Source organism: Mobula hypostoma, chromosome 3, assembly GCF_963921235.1.
Source record: "Mobula hypostoma chromosome 3, sMobHyp1.1, whole genome shotgun sequence".
Lineage (NCBI taxonomy): Eukaryota > Metazoa > Chordata > Chondrichthyes > Myliobatiformes > Myliobatidae > Mobula > Mobula hypostoma.
In genome coordinates, this window is record NC_086099.1 from 1888100 (window position 1) to 1912333 (window position 24234).

Consider the following 24234-nt stretch of genomic DNA (forward strand, 5'->3'; position numbering starts at 1 on the left):
GCTGTCTCCAGAGACAGAGACAGAAAGATCTAGAAAGGGGAGGGAGGTGTCGGAAATGGACCAGGTAAACTTGAGGGCAGGGTGAAAGTTGGAGGCAAAGTTAATAAAGTCAACGAGTTCTGCATACGTGCAGGAAGCAGCGCCAATGCAGTCGTCGATGTAGCGAAGGAAAAGTGGGGGACAGATACCAGAATAGGCACGGAACATAGATTGTTCCACAAACCCAACAAAAAGGCAGGCATAGCTGGGACCCATACGGGTGCCCATAGCTACGCCTTTAGTTTGGAGGAAATGGGAGGAGCAAAAGGAGAAATTATTAAGAGTAAGGACTAATTCCGCTAGACGGAGCAGAGTGGTGGTAGAGGGGAACTGATTAGGTCTGGAATCCAAAAAGAAGCGTAGAGCTTTGAGACCTTCCTGATGGGGGATGGAAGTATATAAGGACTGGACATCCATGGTGAAAATAAAGCGGTGGGGGCCAGGGAACTTAAAATCATCGAAAAGTTTAAGAGCGTGAGAAGTGTCACGAACATAGGTCGGAAGGTATTGAACAAGGGGTGATAAAACAGTGTCGAGGTATGCAGAAACGAGTTTGGTGGGGCAGGAGCAAGCTGAGACAATAGGTCGGCCAGGACAGGCAGGTTTGTGGATCTTGGGTAGGAGGTAGAAACGGGAAGTGCGGGGTGTGGGAACTATAAGGTTGGTAGCAGTGGATGGGAGATCCCCTGAGCGGATAAAGTCGGTGATGGTGTGGGAGACAATGGCCTGGTGCTCCTTAGTGGGGTCACGATCGAGTGGTAAATAAGAGGAGGTATCCGCGAGTTGTCGCTGTGCCTCGGCAAGGTAGAGGTCAGTACGCCAGACTACAACAGCACCCCCCTTATCAGCGGGTTTAATAATAAGGTTAGGATTAGTGCGGAGGGAGTGGAGAGCAGAGCGTTCCGAAGGAGTGATGTTGGAATGGGGACAAGGTGCGGTGAGGTCGAGACGGTTGATGTCCCGTCAGCAGTTGGCAATAAAGAGATCCAGAGCAGGCAGAAGACCAGAGCGGGGTGTCCATGAAGAAGAGGAGGGTTGAAGACGGGAGAAGGGGTCATCGGTGGGGGTGGAAGAGTCCTTGCCGAAGAAGTAGGCTCGGAGACGGAGACGGCGGAAGAAAAGTTCCGCATCATGGCAAACACGGAACTCACTGAGGTGTGGGCGAAGGGGGACAAACATGAGGCCCTTACTGAGAACAGAGCGTTCTGCCTCCGACAGTTGAAGGTCGGAGGGGATGGTAAAGACCCGGCACGGATGAGAGCTGGGATCAGAGGGGGGAGGGGGGAGGCTGGGTGTGTCAGTGGAGAGGGGAGGGTTGGGATGAGAGGAAGATGGAGCCTCTGAGGGCCCAGGAGCTGACGGTGGGATCTGAGGGAGACGGGATTGCAGAGTATTGGTGGGGGAAGGGGAGACGGGAGTCACAACAGCAGCACATAAAGACCCGGCCTGGAGTTCTTTAGTCACACATTCTACTTTGCCATCTTCCAATCTCTATCCTCACTGGCATGTAGCTCAGGCAGTAATCCAGAGATTACAACACTGGAGATCCTGCTTTTTAACTTTCGACTTAACTCCCTAAATTTTCTATGCATGACCTCATCTCTTGTCCATCTTAGGTTTGACAGTATCAATATGGTCCAGTATGTTCTATGAGCTTTGGGTTCTCACCATCTCCTCACAGAACACGAACACAGGACTGTACAGATCTTTCACATATATGCCATGGCTAAAGAGGCTGGGTATCTCCAGAGTTTGTCTCTCCTCATCAATCCAAATGTTTCCACCAACCATAAGGCAGGTTGGAAACTCTATTTGCTTGTTGAAAGGTCACAGATGAGAAATATTCATTATTTTTCTCTTTCCATAGAAGCTGACTGACCCGGCGGTACTTTCAGCATTTATTGCTCATACATCAGGTCTTGGCATTACACGCCCTTTCTGAGATGAGCTGTAAGTAATTCACACAACAAGCACAAAACCCTGAAGTGTTCAACCACTGGATCATTTACACTCCAAAGAATGTTCTAACTGCTGAGGAGCAATGGGAGCACAGTGCAATGATATGAAATAAATCACAGCTCATATTAAAGTATTACTGCCATCTGCTATAGTTAATAATTCTTTTGTTTTATAAGTTAGTATTATCAATTGTCTTAATATTCAACAACTCTAACTTGCAGGAAAAAACTATGCCAAATATATAGAATCACAGAATAAGACAACTTCTAATTTTTGTTGACTAAGATTGTTTTTAAGAAGTCTAATCACTTTTCTTCAGGCTATTCTGGAACTATACAGGCTATACAGTATCAGTGATGCTGCTGGGCAAAGAAAGCTGAGAGATTTGTGTGATCATAAACACTTGTTTGAGATTATACTATCACAATTTTCCAGATGCAAGGGACAAGGGCAGTTACCAGAAAAATATTGTGAACCCTTTGCAATTACCAGCTTTTCCACATTACTCATCAAATGTGGTCTGATCTTCATCTAAGTCACAATCACAGACAAACACAGTCTGCCTAAACAAATAAAAAACAATTTTACTTTTAATGTCTTTATTGAACATATTGTTTAATCATTCACAGTCCAGGCTGTAAACAGCATGTGAACCCACGTATTTACTAACTGCTTTAGCAGCAGTAACTTCTACAAGGAATATTTTCTGTAGCTGCTGAGCAGACTTGCACAACAACAAGGATTTTAGACCTTTCAAATCATCGATATTCCTGGGATACCTTGCATGAACAGCCCTCTTCAGGTCATGCCACAGCCTCTCAATTGAGTTAAGGTCTGGACTCTTGGCCATTCCAAAACACAATTTTTCTTTTTTATTAACCATTCTGTTGTTGAGTTACTCTTCTGCTTCGGGTCATTATCTTTTTGCATCATCCAACTTCAACTAAGCCACAGGTGATGGACTGCTACCCTGACATTCTCCTGTAAAACGTCTTGATAGAATTTTGAATTCATTGTTCCCTCAATGATTACAAGCTGTCCAGGCCCTGAGGCAGCATGGTCCAGTCAGGATGAGGTTTTGGTTTTGGTGTGCAGTGCCCTTATTCCTCCAAACAAAGGGCTCTGCATTCAGAAACATAGAAAATTTACAGCACATTATAGGTCCTTCGGGCCACAATGTTATGCCGACCACGTAACCTACTCTAGAAGCTGCCTAGAATTTCCTTACCGCATAGCCCTCTATTTTTCTAAGCTCAGTGTACTGATCTAAGAATCTCGTAAAAGACCTGACTGTATCCACCTCTACCACCTTCGCTGGCAGTAAATTCCACGCACCCACCACTCTCTGTGTGAAAAACTTACCTCTGACATTCCCCTTGTACCTATTTCCAAGCACCTTAAAACTATGCCCCTTCATGTTAGCCATTTCAGCCCTGGGGAAAAGCCTCTGACTATCCACACAATCAATGCCTCTCATCATCTTATACACCTCTATCAGCTCACCTCTCATCCTCCGTCACTCCAAGGAGAAAAGGCCGAGTTCACTCAACCTATTCTCATAAGGTATGCTCTCAAATCCAGGCAACATCAGTATAAATCTCCTCTGCACACTCTCTATAGTATCTTCATCCTTCCTGTAATGAGGTAACCAGAACTGAACACAGTACTCCAAGTAGGGATCTAACTAAGGTCTTATATCGCTTCAACATTACCTCATGTCTTGAATTCAATCAGCTTTGCACGTTGTGCTCTTGGTATGATCTGTGCAGGATGTCCACTCCTAGGGAGAGTAGCAACGGTGCTGAATTTCCTCCATTTGTAGATAATTTCTCTTACTTTGGACTGATGAACACTCAGGTTTCAGAAATGCTTTTGTAACCTTTTCCAGCTTCATGCACCTCTACAATTCTTCTAAGGTCCTCTGAAAGTTGTTTTGATCGAGGCACGGTGCACATAAACAGATCTTTCTTGAGAAGAGCAGGATCTTCTGTAACCTGACTTTGTGTGTCTTTTTTATAGCACAGGGCATCTCTACAACCCACACCTCCAATCTCATCTCATTGATTGGAACACCTGACTATTAATAGCTTTTGCCGAAGGCTTTAACCCAGAGGTTCACATACTTATTTTCAACCTGGATTGTGAATGTTTAAGTGGTGTACTCAGTATTGACGAGAATAAGTACAAATGTTACTAGCTTAGGCAGATTGTGTTTGTGTATTATTGTGACTCAGATGCAGATCAGACCACATTTTATGAGTAATTAATGCAGAAAACCAGGTAATTGCAAAATGTTCATAAACCTTTTCTTGCAACTATAAGTCAGGAGTACTCGCTATGACTCAACATTCAACCATTTTTAAAAAACATTTCTATGCTTCATTATAGGCCGGTGAGTTTAACGTCGGTAGTTGGTAAGTTATTGGAGGGAGTACTAAGAGACAGAATCTACAAGCATTTGGATAGATAGGGACTTATTAGGGAGAGTCAACATGGCTTTGTGCGTGGTAGGTCATGTTTGACCAATCTATTGGAGTTTTTCAAGGAGGTTACCAGGAAAGTCGATGAAGGGAAGGCAGTGGATATTGTCTACATGGACTTCAGTAAGGCCTTTGACAAGGTCCCGCATGGGAGGTTAGTTAGGAAAATTCAGTCGCTAGGTATACATGGAGAGGTGGTAAATTGGATTAGACATTGGCTCGATGGAAGAAGCCAGAGAGTGGTGGTAGAGAATTGCTTCTCTGAGTGGAGGCCTGTGACTAGTGGTGTGCTACAGGGATCAGTGCTGGGTCCATTGTTATTTGTCATCTATATCAATGATCTGGATGATAATGTGGTAAATTGGATCAGCAAGTTTGCTGATGATACAAAGGTTGGAGGTGTAGTAGACAGTGAGGAAGGTTTTCAGAGCCTGCAGAGGGACTTGAACCAGCTGGAAAAATGGGCTGAAAAATGGCAGATGGAGTTTAATACTGACAAGTGTGAGGTATTGCACGTTGGAAGGACAAACCAAGGTAGAACATACAGGGTAAATGGTAAGGCACTGAGGAGTGCAGTGGAACAGAGGGATCTGGGAATACAGATACAAAATTCCCTAAAAGTGTCGTCACAGGTAGATAGGGTCGTAAAGAGAGCTTTTGGTACATTGGCCTTTATTAATCGAAGTATTGAGTATAAGAGCTGGAATGTTATGATGAGGTTGTATAAGGCATTGGTGAGGCCGAATCTGGAGTATTGTGTTCAGTTTTGGTCACCAAATTACAGGAAGGATATAAATAAGGTTGAAAGAGTGCAGAGAAGGTTTACAAGGATGTTGCCGGGACTTGAGAAACTCAGTTACAGAGAAAGGTTGAATAGGTTAGGACTTTATTCCCTGGAGTGTAGAAGAATGAGGGGAGATTTGATAGAGGTATATAAAATTATGATGGATATAGATAGAGTGAATGCAAGCAGGCTTTTTCCACTAAGGCAAGGGGAGAAAAAAACCAGAGGACATGGGTTAAGGGTGAGGGGGGAAAAATTTAAAGGAAACATTAGGGGGGGCTTCTTCACACAGAGAGTGGTGGGAGTATGGAATGAGCTGCCAGACGAGGTGGTAAATGCGGGTTCTTTTTTAACATTTAAGAATAAATTGGACAGATACATGGATGGGAGGTGTATGGAGGGATATGGTCTGTGTGCAGGTCAGTGGGACTATGCAGAAAATGGTTCGGCACAGCCAAGAAGGGCCAAAGGGCCTGTTTCTGTGCTGTAGTTTCTATGGTTCTATGGTTCAGCTCAGTTGGAGGAAACATGATTTCCCATGGCTGCATTTTCACAAAATAATATGCATAAATAAAAAGAAACTTGCAATGCAATGCAAAGTTCATCAATTGCCAAGGCTATAATACAAAGAATGAATTAAGACATACCTCCAAAGTTGCTCCAAATCACTGATTGCTTCCTTCTGCCGCCCATATTTCAGCTTAAAATTGGCTGCTTCTCTCACTAATAGCAAATGAGCTGGTGTATTTGGCTATATTTAAAATCAAAATAACAATTTATAGTCACAAGAGATCCTGCAGATACTGGAAATCCAGAATAACACACACAAACTGCTGAAGGAACTCGTCAGGTCAGGCAGCATCCGTGGGGGGAAATGAACAGTTGATGTTCTGGGCCGACACCTTCATCAGGACCTCCAAATCAGAATCAGATTTAATATCACTGGCATATGTCATGTAATTTGTGAACTTGGAAGCAGGTACAGAGGAGATGTCAGGGGTATGTTTTTTTTACGCAGAGAGTGGTGAGTGCATGGAATGGGCTGCCGGTGGTGGTGGTGGAGGTGGAAATGATAGGGTCTTTTAAGAAACTCCTGGATGGCTACATTGGGTTTAGAAAAATAGAGGGCTATGGGTAAAGCCGAGGTAGTTCTAAGGTAGGGACATGTTCGGCACAGCTTTGTGGGCCAAAGGGCCTGTATTGTGCTGTCTGTTTTCTAAGTTTCTATTAACTTATTGGAAAAAACTGAATTACGGTAAATATAAACATATATACTTGTTAAACAAATATATATTTGTTAAATTAAATAAGTAGTGCAAAAACACAGAAATAAAAAAGTAGCGAGCTGGGTTCAATGCCTATTTGGAAATCAGATGGAGTTTCAGCGCATCCTTTCAAAGATAAGGGGCCTAAAACTGCTCACAATACTCCAAGTGAAGTCTCACCAGTGCTTTATAAAGTCTCAACGTTACAGCTTTGCTTTTGTATTCTAATCCTCTTGAACTGAATGTTAACATTGCATTTGCCTTCCTCACCATGTAGTCAACCTGCAAACTGACCTTTAGGGAATCCTGCACAAGGACTCCCAAATCCCTTTGCACCATTTTTGCTCCATTTAGAAAATAGTGAACCCTTTTTCATTTCTTCTACCAAAGTGCATGACCATACACTTCCCAACACTGTGTTCCATCTGTCATTTTTTTGCACATTCTCCTAATCTGTTAAGTTCTTTTGTAGCCTCTCTACTTCGTTAAAACTACCTGCCCCTCCGCCTATCTTCATATTTTGCAACAAAGCCATCAATCATAGAAAACCTACAGCACAATACAGGCCCTTCAGCCCACAAAGTTGTGCTGAACATGTCCCTACCTTAGAAATGACAAGGCTTACCCATAGCCCTCTATTTTTCTAAGCTCCATGTACCTATCCAAGTCTCTTAAAAGACCCTATCGTATTCGCCTCCACCACAGTCGCCGGCAGCCCATTCCACACACGCACCACTCTCTGCATAAAAAACTTACCCCTGACATCTTCTCAATTGGTCCCAACACAGTCCCCTGTCACTGGACTTTCCAGCCTAGTCACTGGAAGCCAACCAGAAAAGGCTCCCTTTATTCCCACTCTCTGTCTCCTGCCAAACAGCCACCATGCTACAATCCTTCCTGTAATACCACGGGTTCATAGCTTGTTAAGCAGCCTTAAGTGTGACACCTTGTACAAGGCCTTCTGAAAATTCAAATTCACAACATCAACAGATTCTCCTTTGTCTATTCTGTTTGTCATTTCTTTAAAAATTTCCAACAGATTTTTCAGGCAAAATTTTTCCTTGAGGAAATCATGCTATGGCCTATTTCATCATTGCCTCCAAGTACCCCGAATCCATATCCTTAACATTCGACTTCAACATCTTCCCAACCACTGACATCAGACTACAAGCCTACAGCTTCCTTTCTTCTGCCTCTCTCCCTTCTTGAAGAGTGGAGTGACATTTGCAATTTTCCAGTCTTCTGGAAACATTCCAGAACCTAGTGATTCGTGAAAGATCGTTACTAATGCCTCCACAGTCACTTCAGCTACCTCTTTCAGAACCCTGGGGTGTACACCATTTGGTGCAGGTGACTTACCTGCCTTCACACTTTACAGCTTCCCAAAAACCTTATCTCCAGTAATGGTAACTTCACACACTTCATGACCCCCAACACCTGGAATTTCCACCATACTGCTAGTGTCTTCCATAGTGAAGACTGATGCAAAATACTTATTCAGTTCATCCACCATTCCATTGTCCCCCATTACTACCTCTCCATCATCGTCTTCCAGTGGTCCAATACCCACTCATGCCTCTCTTTTACACCTCCTATACGAGGTGACCAGAACTGAGCACAATACTCCAAGTGTGGTCCAACCAGATTTTTCTAGAATGCAGCATTACATCACAGCTCTTGAACTCAGTACCTGACCAATGAGGGTGAACACACCATACACCTTGAAACTACCCTATCAACTTGCACAGCAAGTATTCTTCAAACACCTTAAGATCCACCATTTAAAGTATATCATTAGTCCTCCCAACATGCATCACCATTTTTCAGCCTATTTCACCAAAACATCATGCAGCCAAAGACTACCCCGACACATTCACAAATCTGTCAATCTTTGTGTCATTTGCAGACTTACTGATCTTCCTTCCCATATCCATATCCACATCAAAGTTAGTCACACTTAATACAAGGAACACCTGTCCTTGTAGGACAGCACTAGTCACAGGTATCCATCCACAGAAATCACCCTCTCCTTCTCTCACAAACAGAATCATGCTCTCCAAATCAAGACCCCACAAGATGTTTCATGTTTCAATCCAGACCCCTTTTGACTTCAAAATTTCATCAGATAGTAAGCTCTGTCTGTCTAGCATTTCCTACTGAGTCAACTTGCCCAGACCAGGCATTAATACAGTAAATCTTTTCTGAACAACGCACACAGTATCCTGGAGGGACTCAGTAGGTCAGAGATCAAACAGTCAATATTTCAGGCCAAGACCCTTCTTCAGGACTGGAAATGATAAAAAGCAAGGGGAGGGGGATAGCTACAAGGTGACAGGTAAAGCCAGGTGGGTAGGAAAGATAAAAGGGCTAAAGAGGAAGGAATCTGATCGGAGAAGAAAGTGCACCATGGCAGAAAGGGAAGGGGGAGGTAAGAATAGGAAAGAGGCCAGAGTGGGATATAGAAGAGGGGAGGAGGAGGGAACTTTTTTTTTACCGGAAGGAGAAATCGATATACATGCAATCAGGTTGGAGGCTACCCAGACAGAATACAAGCTCCTCCACCCTGAGAGTGGCCACATTGTGGCAAGACAGGAGGGCACAGACTGACATGTCAGAATGGGAATGGGAATTAAAATGTTTGGCCACAGGGAAGTTCCGCTTTTGGCAGACGGAGCAGAGGTGCTGAACAAAGCGGCTCCCCTATTTACAATGGGTCTCACCAATGTAGAGAAGGCCACATCCGGAAGCACCAGACACGACCGATGACTCCAGCGGATTATCAGGGTGAAGTGCTGCAGTACCTGCAAAGGCTGCTTGCGGCTCTGAATGGAGGTGTGGGAAGTAGTGCACGTGGGGTGGTAGTTAAGGACAAGAGGAAATCTTTCCTGAACTGTTTCCAACGCATTAACATCCTGTCTTAAAGGAGACTGTAACTGTGTAGTTCTCCAGATGTGGTTCCACCAGTGCCCTACACAACCGATATGTCACCTCCAGCAATGAACGATAACACTCTGCAAGTGGTTTTCATGACTATCCTTTTGTAAACCATGCACCTGGCATACAGATCCCCCTGCAGAGCAGAGCAACATTTCAGTTCTTAAATTATTTATTTCTGCCAAAATTGACAAGGTCACATCTACCACATGCCCTTCACATCTTTGCCCATCGTCTTGATGATCTCTTCACAACTGGCTTTTTGCCCTTTTGTGATATCAGCAAATTTAGCACCTATATCTTAAATGCATTCATCCATTTCACATATAAAATGTAACAAGTTCAACCATCCCGATTTATTGCATCTTGTGAAGCAGAAGACTATTTTATGCCAACTCTGTTTCCTCCAAGCTGAAGTCAAAGGCTCACCCTTCTACCGATGCTTTTGATATTTACTCATATGTGCTCACCATTTTGTGTGGTCCTCAAAAACAAAATGCATAGCAGGAGATACCTGGTATTCTTGGTACCACTGGATAGCTTGCGAGAAGACTTCTATTGCACTATCGATATCTTCCTCATGGCTATACATAGTAACTAAGGCTGACACCTAGGGGGAAAAAAAGGACATAAACTTAATACAAAAAAATTGTTCATTTTTGTAAAATCAATAAAAATCATTACATGTGGAGACTTTTAAGAACAATACAAGTAATACACATCAAACACATAAATACTCAAAAACAATAATGAAATGATCCCAGTCTGCAAATCCCATTTATCCCCACAATCTCTCCACTCCAAATTTATTATACCAAAATCTGCATTTTTCTATCCTCTAAAATTATTTCGCAAAATAAACCAATGAATAAGGAACTGGGCCACAATAAGCCAAATTAATACATATTCCACTACCATTGGGGGTATTGGGGGTAAGGTATTGGTGTGGGTGGAGAATTGGTTAGCAGACAGTAAGCAAAGAGTGGGAATAAACGGGACCTTTTCAGAATGGCAGGCGGTGACTAGTGGGGTACCGCAAGGCTCAGTGCTGGGACCCCAGTTGTTTACAATATATATTAATGACTTGGATGAGGGAATTAAATGCAGCATCTCCAAGTTTGCGGATGACACGAAGCTGGGTGGCAGTGTTAGCAGTGAGGAGGATGCTAAGAGGATGCAGGGTGACTTGGATAGGTTGGGTGAGTGGGCAAACTCATGGCAGATGCAATTTAATGTGGATAAATGTGAAGTTATCCACTTTGGTGGCAAAAATAGGAAAACAGATTATTATCTGAATGGTGGCCGATTAGGAAAAGGGGAGGTGCAACGAGACCTGGGTGTCATTATACACCAGTCATTGAAAGTGGGCATGCAGGTACAGCAGGCGGTGAAAAAGGCGAATGGTATGCTGGCATTTATAGCGAGAGGATTCGAGTACAGGAGCAGGGAGGTACTACTGCAGTTGTACAAGGCCTTGGTGAGACCACACCTGGAGTATTGTGTGCAGTTTTGGTCCCCTAATCTGAGGAAAGACATCTTTGCCATAGAGGGAGTACAAAAAGGTTCACCAGATTGATTCCTGGGATGGCAGGACTTTCATATGAAGAAAGACTGGATGAACTGGGCTTGTACTCGTTGGAATTTAGAAGATTGAGGGGGGATCTGATTGAAACGTATAAGATCCTAAAGGGATTGGACAGGCTAGATGCAGGAAGATTGTTCCCGATGTTGGGGAAGTCCAGAACGAGGGGTCACAGTTTGAGGATAGAGGGGAAGCCTTTTAGGACCGAGATTAGGAAAAACTTCTTCACACAGAGAGTGGTGAATCTGTGGAATTCTCTGCCACAGCAAACTGTTGAGGCCAGTTCATTGGCTATGTTTAAGAGGGAGTTAGATATGGCCCTTGTGGCTACAGGGGTTAGGGGGTATGGAGGGAAGGCTGGGTTCTGAGTTGGATGATCAGCCATGATCATAATAAATGGCGGTGCAGGCTCGAAGGGCCGAATGGCCTACTCCTGCACCTATTTTCTATGTTTCTATGTTTCTATTCCTCAGATAGATTTTAAATGTTGTTAATTTGTCTTTTTTAAACGTCTTTGTTTTACAATCGCCATATACTGCAGGGATTAAGATCATAAAAGTACGACAGGTCTGCCCCATCAGCGAGCTGCTGGCTGGCAGAGGAAATGGATAAGATGCAAACTGTATTGAAAGGAGTTGGAGTCGGCTCGCGAAGGTGGTGTGCACTCTAACAGCAGGTGCTTGCTCTAAATGATTTTCTTGTGATCGCGAGCCCCTGTTGGATATTGGTAATGTGGAATGTTGCGAGTCCAGTTGACTGGTTTATTGGCAAGACTGTTGACAGGGGAGCTACCTGGCCTCAGTGTTAGCGTGGTGTCGCCTGTTTGCAGCTGCCCAGGAGAGAGGTGTCAGAGTCAGTCCCTGGAGGCAGTGTGATGCAGTGCACATGCTGGCATTGGTACTGCCCTCCAGTGTTCACCTGATGGAAGACAAGCTGGAACACATTCATCTGCAGACTGCTGCAGGTTTGCTCTTGCTGACAACATTCATGAACTCAGCGACATGAGCTATATATTTTGTGTAACTCTATGTTTGCTACGATCTTGTACTGCATGTCCGGTGAATGACTGTTGATACTGTGTTTTGCACCTTGGCCAGGAGGAACAGAGTTTCATTTCGCTGTATCTATGGATATTCACGTACGGCTGAATGACAAATAAACTTGAACTTTAACTTGCAAAAAGATGATGTGCCTTTTAAATTTCATATCTCTGATCATAAACAACTGACCTCTGACCTTAAAAACAGAATACCCTCTGACTGTAAACAGAATACACTCTGACCGTAAACACAGAATATCCCCTGACCGTAAACACGGAATACCCCCTGACCGTAAACACGGAATACCCTCCGACCGTAAACACAGAATACCCCCTGACCATAAACACAGAATACCCTCCGACCGTAAACAGAACACCCTCCGACCGTAAACAGAATACCCCCTGACCGTAAACACAGAATACCCTCCAACCGTAAACACAGAATACCCTCCGACCGTAAACAGAATACCCTCCGACCGTAAACACGGAATACCCTCTGACCGTAAACAGAATACCCTCCGACCGTAAACACAGAATACCCTCCGACCGTAAACAGAATACCCTCCGACTGTAAACACAGAATACCCTCCGACCGTAAACACAGAATACCCTCCGACCGTAAACACAGAATACCCTCCGACCGTAAACACAGAATACACTCTGACCGTAAACACAGAATACACTCTGACTGTAAACACAGAATACCCTCTGACCGTAAACAAAGAATACCCTTTTGACTGTAAACACAGAATACACCCCGACCGTAAACACAGAATACACTCCGACCGTAAACAGAATACCCTCCGACCGTAAACACAGAATACCCTCCGACTGTAAACACAGAATACCCTCCGACCGTAAACACAGAATACACTCTGACCGTAAACACAGAATACACTCTGACCGTAAACACAGAATACCCTCTGACTGTAAACACAGAATACACTCTAACCGTAAACAAAGAATACCCTTTTGACTGTAAACACAGAATACACTCTGATCATAACCGTATGCCTTTTTAGCACCCACTCTCTAAGTGCTCGAACCCCATCTGTGCACCTCAATCTTGTGTCCCTTTGTCAGGTCACCACTCAACCTGTTACACTTCAGGGAATAAAAGTCCTAATCCATTGCCACAATATGTCTACACAAGATGCAATCTCACTGGCTCTTCACATGACCTTTTGTCAACTGGATAATACAAATACCTCTGTCATGATGTTGTATGTTGACTATAACTCAGTGTTTAACACAATCATTCTCGCAGTTCTGATCAAAAAGCTGCATAACACAGTAAGACATGTACCACATTCTGCAACTGGATATGATACTCGACTTCCTAACCGGTAGACACAATCTGTGCGGACTGGTGACAATGTCTCCACCTCACTGAATCAGCTCAGGGATATGTGCTTAGCCCACTGCTCTACTCTCTCTATACCCATGACCGTGTGGCTAGGCATAGCTCAATTGCCGTCTATAAATTTGCTAACATTAGCTATTTTTGGCAGAATTTCAGATGGTGATGAGAGGGCTGCAGGAGCAAGATATATCAACTAGTTGAGTGATGTTGCAGCAACAACCTTGAACTCAATGTCAGTAAGACCAAAGAGCTGATTGTGGACTTCAGAAAGTGTAAGACGAGGGAACACAGACCAGTCCTCCTAGAGGGATCAGAAGTGGAAAGAGTGAGCAGTTCCAAGTTCCTGGGTGTCAGGATCTCTGAGGATCTATTCTGGGCTCAATATATCGATGCAGCCACAGAGCAGGCACACAGCGACTATATTACATTCGGTGTTTGAGGTTTGATATGTCACCAAAGACACTCAAATATTTCTACAGATGAAGCGTGGAGAGTATTCTAACTGGCTGCATCACCATTTGTTATTGGTATGGGGGCAACTGCAAAGGACTGAAATAAGCCGCAGAGAGTTGTAAACCTATCAGCTCCATCATGGTCACGAGCCTCTGTAGTATCCAGGATATCATCAAGAAGCGATGCCTTAAAAAGATGGCATCCATCATTAAGGAGCCTTATCACCCAGTCCGTGCTTTCTCATTGCTGCCCTCAGGGAGGAGGTACAGGAGCCTGAAGGCACATTCGCATCAATTCAGGAACAGCTTCTTCCTCTCTGCCATCTGATTTATGAATGGACATTGAACCCATGAACACTACTTTTTCATCATTATTTTTGTACTACTTCATTAACTACTTAGTATAACTCACATTTTTTTCTATTATTACGTATTGCATTGCCTGCTGCCATGAAGACAACAAATTTCACGAAATATGCCAGTGGTACTAAACCCGATTCTGATTTACACAGCCTCTCCTTGTAAATCAGGCTCCCAAGTTTAGGCAACATCCTGGTAAACCTTTTCCACACTCTTTCTAGTTAATAACATCATTACTATACCTGGGTGATCAAACTGTGCACAGTACTCCAAGTTTGGCCTCACTAACATCTGCAACATAATTCCCCAACTCCTATACTCAGTACCCTGACTGATGATGGCCAGTGTGCTGAACACCGCCTTCATCGCAATGTCTAGCAGTAATACTGCTCTCAGCAAACTATGCAACTGTACTCCTTGGTACCTCTGTTCCATAGTACTCCCAGAGCCCCACCACTCATTCGATATGTCCTCCCCTGGTTTGATGTCCCAAGTGCAACACTTCACACTTACCTGGATTGAAAGCCATTTGCCAATCTTCAGCCTACATACACAACTCACCAAGATTCTCCCTGTGTTATGACATAACATTCTACAATATCTACGCTACCAACAAACTTACCTACCATAATTGTATCTTTAACATAAGTCAACATCAGGGCAATCAGAGGGTGAAAACAATCACAGATTACTTCTGATCAATCCCCATAGAGTGCACTGATTGCAATCACCAGTTATATTGGCTACATACTATAGCAGCCAATAATCACATCACAGTCACTACAATATTCTGTCATTATACGATTTATAACTTACCATCCCTAATTTATTTGGCTTTTCATCAATTGATCTCAAGATGTCACATGCTTTTGTAACATGACCTTTTGGGAAGATAACAAGAAAAAGAAAAATAATGAACACTTTAATACCAAATGTTTCTTCTAATTGAGAGATAAGAGTGTAGATACTGAATATGGAAATCTCCTCGACCCCTGGTACTTGCCCCTACAATTAAATCAGGTGTAAGACTTGTTCTTACACCCCCTCCTCACCCACACAGGGACTTGAACAGTCCTTGCAGATAAGGCGAAGATTCACATGGACCCCCTCCAGCCCCATCCACTGCATACCTTTGCTCATGGACTCCTTCACATCTGCGAGGCCAAGTGTAGACTGGGTAACCGTTCCGCAGAGGAATAGAATCATCTGGCATGGAAACAGGCCCTCTGGCCCAACTTGCACATACAGACCAAGATTCCCATCTAAGCTAATCCCACTTGCATGCCTTTGGGATATATCCCTCTAAATCAGGGTTTTCCAATCTGGGATCCACGGACCCCTCAAATAATGGTAGGAGTCCATGGTATAAAAAAGGTTGGGAACTCCTGCTCCAAATCTTTCCTATTCATGTCCCTGTACAAGTGTTTGTTAATTATTGTTAATGTGCCTGTCTCAATCACTTCCTCTGGCAGTTCAGTCCATATTCTTCATTTCCCAACCCTAGGAAAAAGACTGCACATCTTATCTATGCCCCTCAGAACTTTTCAACATGTTAATAAGATTACCCCTCATACTATTACGCTCTGATGAATAAAGTCCCAATCTCCTCAATCTCTCCATAACTCAGTCCCTTGAGACCAGAGAGCATCCTCATAAATCTCCTCAGCACCATTTCCAGCTTAAGGCATATTTCCTACAGCAGGGTGACCAAAATGGTACATAATATTCATAATGCGGCCTCACCTATGTTTTGTACAATTGCAACACAACATCCCAGTTTCTATAGTCAGTGCCCTGACTGATGAAGGCCAACATGCCAAAAGTGTACTTCACCACACTGTCTACCTGTGACACCACTTAGATCCTTCTGTTTTACAACCTTCCCCAAGACCCTAGCATCCACTAGTCCCTCCTCAGTCTGTCTTCCCTAAATGCCACACCTCACACTTATTTCTACGATATATCCTCTCGTGCCTCACTGGCACATTGAGCAACCTTGACGTTTCTTTAGCGCTTGTCTATTTTACAAGGCTGAATTTCTGACTCAACGCTCAACCCAGCACGGATGGAAACCATACAAGGAGCCAGCCGCATTTGAACCCGGGACCACTTGCTTCAAAGTACAGTGCAGATGCAACTACACCACCAGCTGGCTACAAGAACAGGGGCAAAGTGCCTACATTTAGTCCATATTAGCTAATCTGAGCTCCTAGTTCACCCTTCCCATTCCCACAATGACCTTGGCCTTCTCCACTGATAGGATGTAGCTCTACGCAAACTAGAGGAATGACACCTCATATTCCACCTGGTATGACCAGTCCATATGGACCATGGCAACCACCGAGTCAGTTGATAAGACCATCAAACACATAGGAACAGAATTATCTGCCATTCCACCATGGCTGATTTATTATCCCTCTCCATCCCATTCTTCTGCCTTCTGTCTGTAATGTTTGAAACCCTTCTGAATCAAAAACCTATCAACCTCCGCTTTAGATATCCAATGATTTGGCCTCCACAGCTGTCCATGGCAATGAATTCCACATATCACCACACTCTAAAGAAATTTCTCATCTCCACTCTAAATGGATGTTCCTCTATTCTGAGCCAGTGGAATGGGCTGCCGGTGGCATTGGTGGAGGCGGAAACAATAGAGACCCCCGGATGGCTACGTGGAGCTTAGAAAAATAGAGGGCTATGGGTAAGCCTAGGTAGTTCTAAGGTAAGGACATGTTTGGCACAGTTTTCTGGGCCAAAGGGCCTGTATTGTGCTGCAGGTTTTCGATGTCTCTATTTTACTCTCTAGTCCTAGACTCACCCACTATAGGAAACATCTTTTCCACATCCACTCTATCTAAGCCTTTCAATATTTGCTAAGTTTCAATGAGATCCCCCACCCCACACCGGTCTTCTAAACTCCAGTGAGTACAGGCCCAGAGCTGTCAAACACTCCTCATACATTAACACTTCAATGCCAGTACATCCTTTCTTAGATATGGGCCCAAAACTGCTCACAAGGACTCTATCCTTATAAAACACATCCTTGCTTTTATATTCGAGTCCTTTTGAAATTAATACTTTCTTTTTAAATCTTTTTATTGAATAAGTATACAAAAAGGTAAGCCATATAGGCACTAATACACTGTTAGAAAATAGTAAAATTACAGGAGATATTAATACAGATAAAAAAAAGATACAAACAATGTAATTTAAACATAACATAATAAGGTAACATAATAGTATACTAATTTTTATATATATATATCAATAGAGAAAAGGAAAAAAAAACCCCAAAAAAACCCCACCGTGCAACTAAACTAAAAGCAAAGCAAAGCAATGGGCTAACTTGGAACCAAGTAGAGTTAAAGAACTTAAAATCACGTCCTCAAACCCGACCTCCGTTAAAAACAGTAAAAAAAAAACAAGAAGGGTATATAAATATGGAGCAAAAAAGAGAAGAAAAAAAATTACATTAAATGAAAATATTGAATAAAAGATCTCCAGGTCTGTTCAAATTTAATTGAGGAATCATACAGATTGCTTCTAATTTTCTCCAAATTCAAGCATAATATCGTCTGAGAAAACCAAAAAAAGGCAGTTGGAGCATTAAGCTCTTTCCAATGTTGTAAGATACATCTTTTCGCCATTAAAGTAAGAAATGCAATCATTCTACGGGCTGAAGGGGAGAGATTACTGGAAATTTTAGGTAGTCCAAAGATAGCAGTAATAGGGTGAGGAGAGATATCTATATTCAATACCTTTGAGATAATATTAAAGATGTCTCTCCAAAAAGTTTCCAAAGTAGGGCAAGACCAAAACATATGAGTTAAAGAGGCTATCTGCCCCGGACATCTATCACAAAAAGGATTAATATGAGAATAAAAACGAGCTAATTTATCTTTGGACATATGTGCTCTATGAACAACTTTAAATTGAATTAGGGAATGTTTAGCACAGATAGAGGAAGTATTGACTAATTGTAAAATCTGCCCCCAGTCATCCACGGAAATGATAGAACCCAATTCCTGTTCCCAATCTACCCTAATCTTATCAAATGGAGCTTTCCTAAGTTTCATAATAATATTATAAATCATAGCCAATGCACCTTTCTGACATGGATTAAGGTTAATTATAGTATCTAAAATATATGTAGGAGGAAGCATTGGAAAGGAAGAAAGTATAGTACTTGGGAAATTTCTAACTTGTAGATATCTAAAAAATTGTATTCTTGATAAATTATATTTATTAGATAATTGTTCAAAAGACATAAGGGAACCATCTAAAAATAAATCCAAGAACCGTGAAATACCCTTAGTCTTCCAAATTTGAAAAGTACGATCTGTGAAAGAGGGAGGAAAAAATATGTTACCTAAAATAGGAGTCGCTAGCTCAAATTGGTTAAGATCAAAAATTTTCTGAATTGAAACCAAATACGTAAGGTATATTTAACTATCGGGTTAGAGACCTGTTTGAGGCGTTTCAAATCAAAAGGAAGAGAGGAACCTAAAATAGAGCCAAGTGTATAGCCCTGAACAGATTGTAATTCCATTGCTACCCATTTAGGAATGGATAGTATATCCTGGTCAAGTAACCAAAATTTCATATGTCGAATATTAATTGCCCAATAATAGAATCTAAAGTTAGGTAATGCTAAACCTCCATCTCTCTTAGCTTTCTGTAAATGTATTTTACCCAGTCTCGGGTTTTTATTTTGCCAAATAAATGAAGAAATTTTTGAGTCAACTTTATCAAAAAAAGATTTTGGAACAAAAATCGGTAATGCCTGAAATATATATAAAAATTTTGGCAGAAAAAACATCTTAACTGCATTAATATGACCAATCAAAGTTAAATATAATGGAAACCATTTAGATGAAAGTTGAATAATGCGGTCAATTAAGGGTAAAAAATTAATCTTAAATAAATCTTTGTGTTTACAAGTAATTTTAATCCCAAGATATGAAAAATAATTATTAATCAATTTAAACGGAAAGTTATGATATAAGGGAAGTTGTTTATTAATCGGGAAAAGTTCACTCTTACTAAGATTTAATTTATAACCTGAAAAAAGACTAAATTGTGCTAATAACTCTAAAACAGCAGGGATGGATTTTTGGGGATTAGAAATATATAAAAGTAAGTCATCAGCACAGAGTGATATTTTATGGGATTTTAAGCCCCGAGTTATCCCAGTAATATTTGGAGATTCTCAAATGGCAATTGCAAGAGGTTCTAATGCAATATCAAATAATAAAGGACTAAGAGGACAACCTTGTCGAGTACCTCGAAAAAGAGGGAAAAAAGGTGAGCTTAGAGAGTTAGTACGAACCGAGGCCACAGGAGAATGATATAACAGTTTGATCCAGGATATAAATTTGGAGCTAAAATTAAACATTTCAAGCACCTTAAATAAGTAAGGCTATTCTACTCTATCAAAAGCTTTCTCAGCATCTAAAGAGATAACACACTCAGGAACATTTTGTGAGGGGGTATAAACAATATTTAACAGTGTGCGAATGTTATAAAAAGAGTAACGACCTTTAATAAAACCCGTTTGGTCTTCCGAAATAATAAAAGGAAGTACTTTTTCTAATCTGTTTGCTAATAATATAGAAAAAATTTTAGAATCAACATTTAATAAAGATACATACATCAAAGTTGCTGGTGAACGCAGCAGGCCAGGCAGCATCTAGGAAGATATTGGTCTATAAGATGCACATTGAGCAGGATCTTTATCCTTCTTTAATATTAGAGAGATTGACACTCTATTGAAAGATTCGGGAAGTTTACCAAGTTTTAATGAAGCCTCGAAAACCCTACAGAACCAAGGGATTAATGAAGGTGCAAAACATTTATAAAATTCTGCGGTTAACCCATCAGGGCCAGGAGCTTTCCCCAGGTTCATAGAGGAAATAACATTCTTAATCTCATCAGTGGTAATGGGAGTATCTAGCATAGAAGACATATCCTGTGAAATCTCAGGGAAATCTAGGTTATCTAAAAAATCATTCATATATTTAGAGTCTCGAGAAGACTCTGATTGATATAAGGAAGAATAAAAATCAAAGAAGGTTTGATTAATCCCCGCATGATCAAGTATCAGTCGATCATTTTGATTATAAATCTGATTAATTTGAGATTTAGCATAATTAGATTTCAATTGGTTAGCCAACAGTTTGCCAATTTTGTCTCTGCGTACATAAAATTCACTTCTTGTTTTCTTTAATTGGTTTACAATCGAGGACGAAAGTAATAAACTGTGTTCCATTTGAAGTTCAGTTCTTTGTTTATATAACTCCTCAGAGGGAGCTGTAACATATTTCTTATCAATTTCCTTAATCTCGTCCACAATTACCAACTCCTCCTGCTTCAGCTTCTTCCTCAAAGCAGCAGAATACGAGATAATCTGACCACAAATATAAGCTTTAAAAGTATCCCAAAGAATGTTCACAGAAATATCCTCTGTATCGTTGATTGTAAAAAAAAATCAATCTGTTCATTCATAAAGTTAACAAAGTCCGAGTGCTGAAGCAACAGCGAATTAAAACACCATCGTCTATTATTTTGTGTATTGGCCAGAATTTTAATAGAAAGCTTAAGTGGAGCATGATCCGAAATGGTTATAGAGTCATAATCACATTTAATCACTGAAGAAATAAGACGAGAGTCAATAAATAATCAATTCTTGAATAGGAATGGTGAACATGTGAAAAAAAAAGGAAAATCTTTTTCCTGAGGATGCAAAAAACGCCAAATGTCTGTTGACCCAGAATCAGAGAGGAATGAATTAATCAAAGTTGCAGATTTATTAGGTAAGGTCCGAAGAGGAGCCGAATGATCCAAAGCTGGAGATAAACAGGTATTAAGATCTCCACCCCAGATCAATGAAAATTCATTCAAATTCGGGAACTGATTGTATAATGATTTATAAAATTCCGGACAGTCCATATTGGGAGCATAAACATTAACCAAAACTACCTTTTTATTAAATAGTAGACCACTAACCAGTAGAAATCTACCATTCGGATCAGAGATAATATCATGATGTATAAAAGTAACTGAGGAGTCTATAAAAATAGAGACGCCTCGAATCTTAGCGTTAGAGTTCGAATGAAACTGTTGTTCCTTCCAGAATTTAAAAAAACGTAGTCTGTCCCCCCTCCACACATGGGTCTCTTGTAAAAATAGAATTTGTGCTTTAAGCCTCCGGAACACTATAAAAACTTTTTTCCTTTTAATAGGATGGTTAAGACCATTAGTATTCCAGGAGACAAAATTAATAATAGATTCCATAAACCCTAAAGTCAACCCGCAAAAAGGAGGATTGACAATAGGCTCAACCCACGAACCCGAAAAGGGAACAGAACAAACAAGAGATACCGGGGAGGAGAATGCAACCAATACTTCAATAGTGTAAATAGCCCAAGAAGAAAAAAACTAAAACATGAAACCCCTCCCACCACCCCCCACCCCATGACCCCAAGGCTAAATCTAAAACAGACCAGCCGGAAAGAAGCAAGCACTAAAACTACCCCCATGACTTCCGATAGACGCTCACTAAAAAAAAGAGTAAATATAAAAAAGATCAGCTAGTTATAAAACAGTAAAAGAATAAAAAAAGTAAATCAATTAAAACAAACACTTAATATAACAGAGAAAAAGCCAGAAAATATAAAAAAAACCGCAACAAACCCCAGACCCTATGAATAAACAAAAAAAAGAAATGAAATTATTAACATAAACTAGTTATGAAAACCTACAAAAAAAAGTAGATTTAAAAACTACAAAATTTAAGGCCTCAAAGGAAATACGTAGAATGACGTTCAGGGAATAACCACCCAGAATCCCCTGGGAAAAAGAAAGGAATGAAGCAGATAGAAAGAAAGTTTAGCAACCATATTAATTAATCAAAAATAAACTTTTCTGCCCATATAAGGAAAAAAAAATTAAGGCCGACAGATTCACAACCTCCGATCAAACGGAGATAGTTAAAAATTACGATTAAGATGTTGAAGGTGAAAATTGATCCAGATAACTCTGGGCATCCGATGGAGATTCCAAAAAACGGAGGGCTCCATCCAACGTACGAATCCTTAGACGTGCTGGGTAAAGCAGCGCTGGTTTTAAATCCATCTTGTAGAGTTCCGACATCACAGATCTGTAACGAACCAGCTGATCCTGAATTGATTTGCTGAAATCCTCCACGAACCGGAAATGAAGATCCAAAAAATCAATGTAACCTTTAGATCGAACAAATCGAAACAGTTTCTCCTTGTCTTGAAAGTAATGAAAACGCAAGATGACATGTCGAGGTTTATCTGACTTAGACGAGTATGATGGAACTCTGTGAACACGATCCAATAACGGTGGTTGGTCAGGAAATACAGTAGGAAATGCATCTTTTAAAAGTTGAGAAAAATACTTCATAGGGTTGTCAGATTCAACAGCTTCACACACACCAATCATTCGAAGATTCTGCCGTCGCATTCTGGATTCTAAGTCAGAGTTTTTAAAGGTCAGAAAGTCAAGTTTTTTCTTCATTATAGTCATTGTTTCTTCAATTTTCCCCATCTTGAGTTCATTTTGTTGCGTGAATTTTTGAAGATTAGAGATAGCTGACTGATGTTCCGTGATAGATGTTTGTATTTTATCGATTGAATCGGCAATTTTCTGGAAATTAATTGAAATTTCCGCACGAATCAGCTCCGTAATAGAGGTTGAAATTTCCCTATGAATTAGATCCGATATAGCTTTCAAAGTCACTGGTGGTTCAGTCGGAGGAAAATCGGTACCTTTCGGTCTAACCGGAGGTTTGCCGTCTTTCCCATTTTTTCCATTCTTAGACATAGCAGACCTTAAAAGCATCCGATTATTGAAGAGCCCAATTTGTTTCAAAGTATTGTAAAAGTCGATGCCTTAATGGTTAGTTAAAATATAGCTGATCATAAGAAGAAAAACTCAGAGGTAATGGAGCGAGTCAAGAACACGACTTCACTCCATGAGCTCCACCGGAAGTCCCCCTTTTGAAATTAATACTAACACTGCATTTGCCTTCGTTACCACCAACTCAACCTGCAAATTAACCTTTAAGGAATTCTGCACAAGGACTCCTGAGTTCCTTTGCAGCACCTCTGATTTCTGAATTTACTCCCCATTTACAAAATAGTCTAAGTCTTTATTCTTTCTATCAAAGTGAATGACCACACACTTCCCTAGACTATATTCCATCTGCTACTTCTTTGCCTTTTCTCCTAATCTGTCCAGGTCCTTCTGAAGACTTCCTGCTTTCTCAACACTACCTGTCCCTCCATGTATCTTTATAGCATCCCAAAATTAGTATCAGTTGATTAATATCAATATGAACATTAAGTTTTCCAATTTTAAATGAGTCTACCTCCTGGTCAATTCCTTCTCCTTCCCAATCTCCTTGTGATCTTCCACTGGTCCTCACATTTTCTGTCTCTTTGCCAAACCAGCCCATCACCCCATTCCCCTGGTTCCATCCAACTACTACAGAAAAAGATTACCCCACAGGTTCCCATTCAACCCAATCTGGTTCTGGCTCCATCTGTGATCAGGCTCTGACCAACTGGCTCCCATTATCACTGTTCAAACAAGGATGCAGGTGAAAGGCCGAAACTACAGTACAGTCCAATTAACTCAACACCCGAGGTTGGGAAAATGCTTAAAGCTATCTTTAAGGAAGAAATAGCAGGAGATCTGGATAGCAAACACAAGGAATTCTGCAGATGCTGGAAATTCAAGCAACACACATCAAAGTTGCTGGTGAACGCAGCAGGCCAGGCAGCATCTCTAGGAAGAGGTACAGTACCTCTTCCTCGAGATGCTGCCTGGCCTGCTGCGTTCATCAGCAACTTTGATGTGTGTTGTTTGGAGATCTGGATAGATTTGGTTCCATTAGGCAGACACAGCATGGATTCATGAAGAGCACGTCCTGCTTGACAAATTTGCTGCAG

General features: G+C 41.4%; 1 protein-coding gene across 1 annotated transcript in view; it reads right to left on the reverse strand.

Annotated features, from left to right (window-relative positions):
* The window catches only part of srp72 (signal recognition particle 72), a 135435-nt gene that overhangs the window by 33354 nt on the left and 77847 nt on the right, over window positions 1-24234 (reverse strand). The window contains exons 12-14 of the mRNA XM_063042557.1: window positions 15074-15138; window positions 9976-10071; window positions 5910-6013 (exon numbers count right to left, since the gene is read on the reverse strand). Coding sequence (XP_062898627.1) covers window positions 5910-6013; window positions 9976-10071; window positions 15074-15138 — 265 coding nt within the window. The remainder of the gene's footprint in view (window positions 1-5909; window positions 6014-9975; window positions 10072-15073; window positions 15139-24234) is intronic.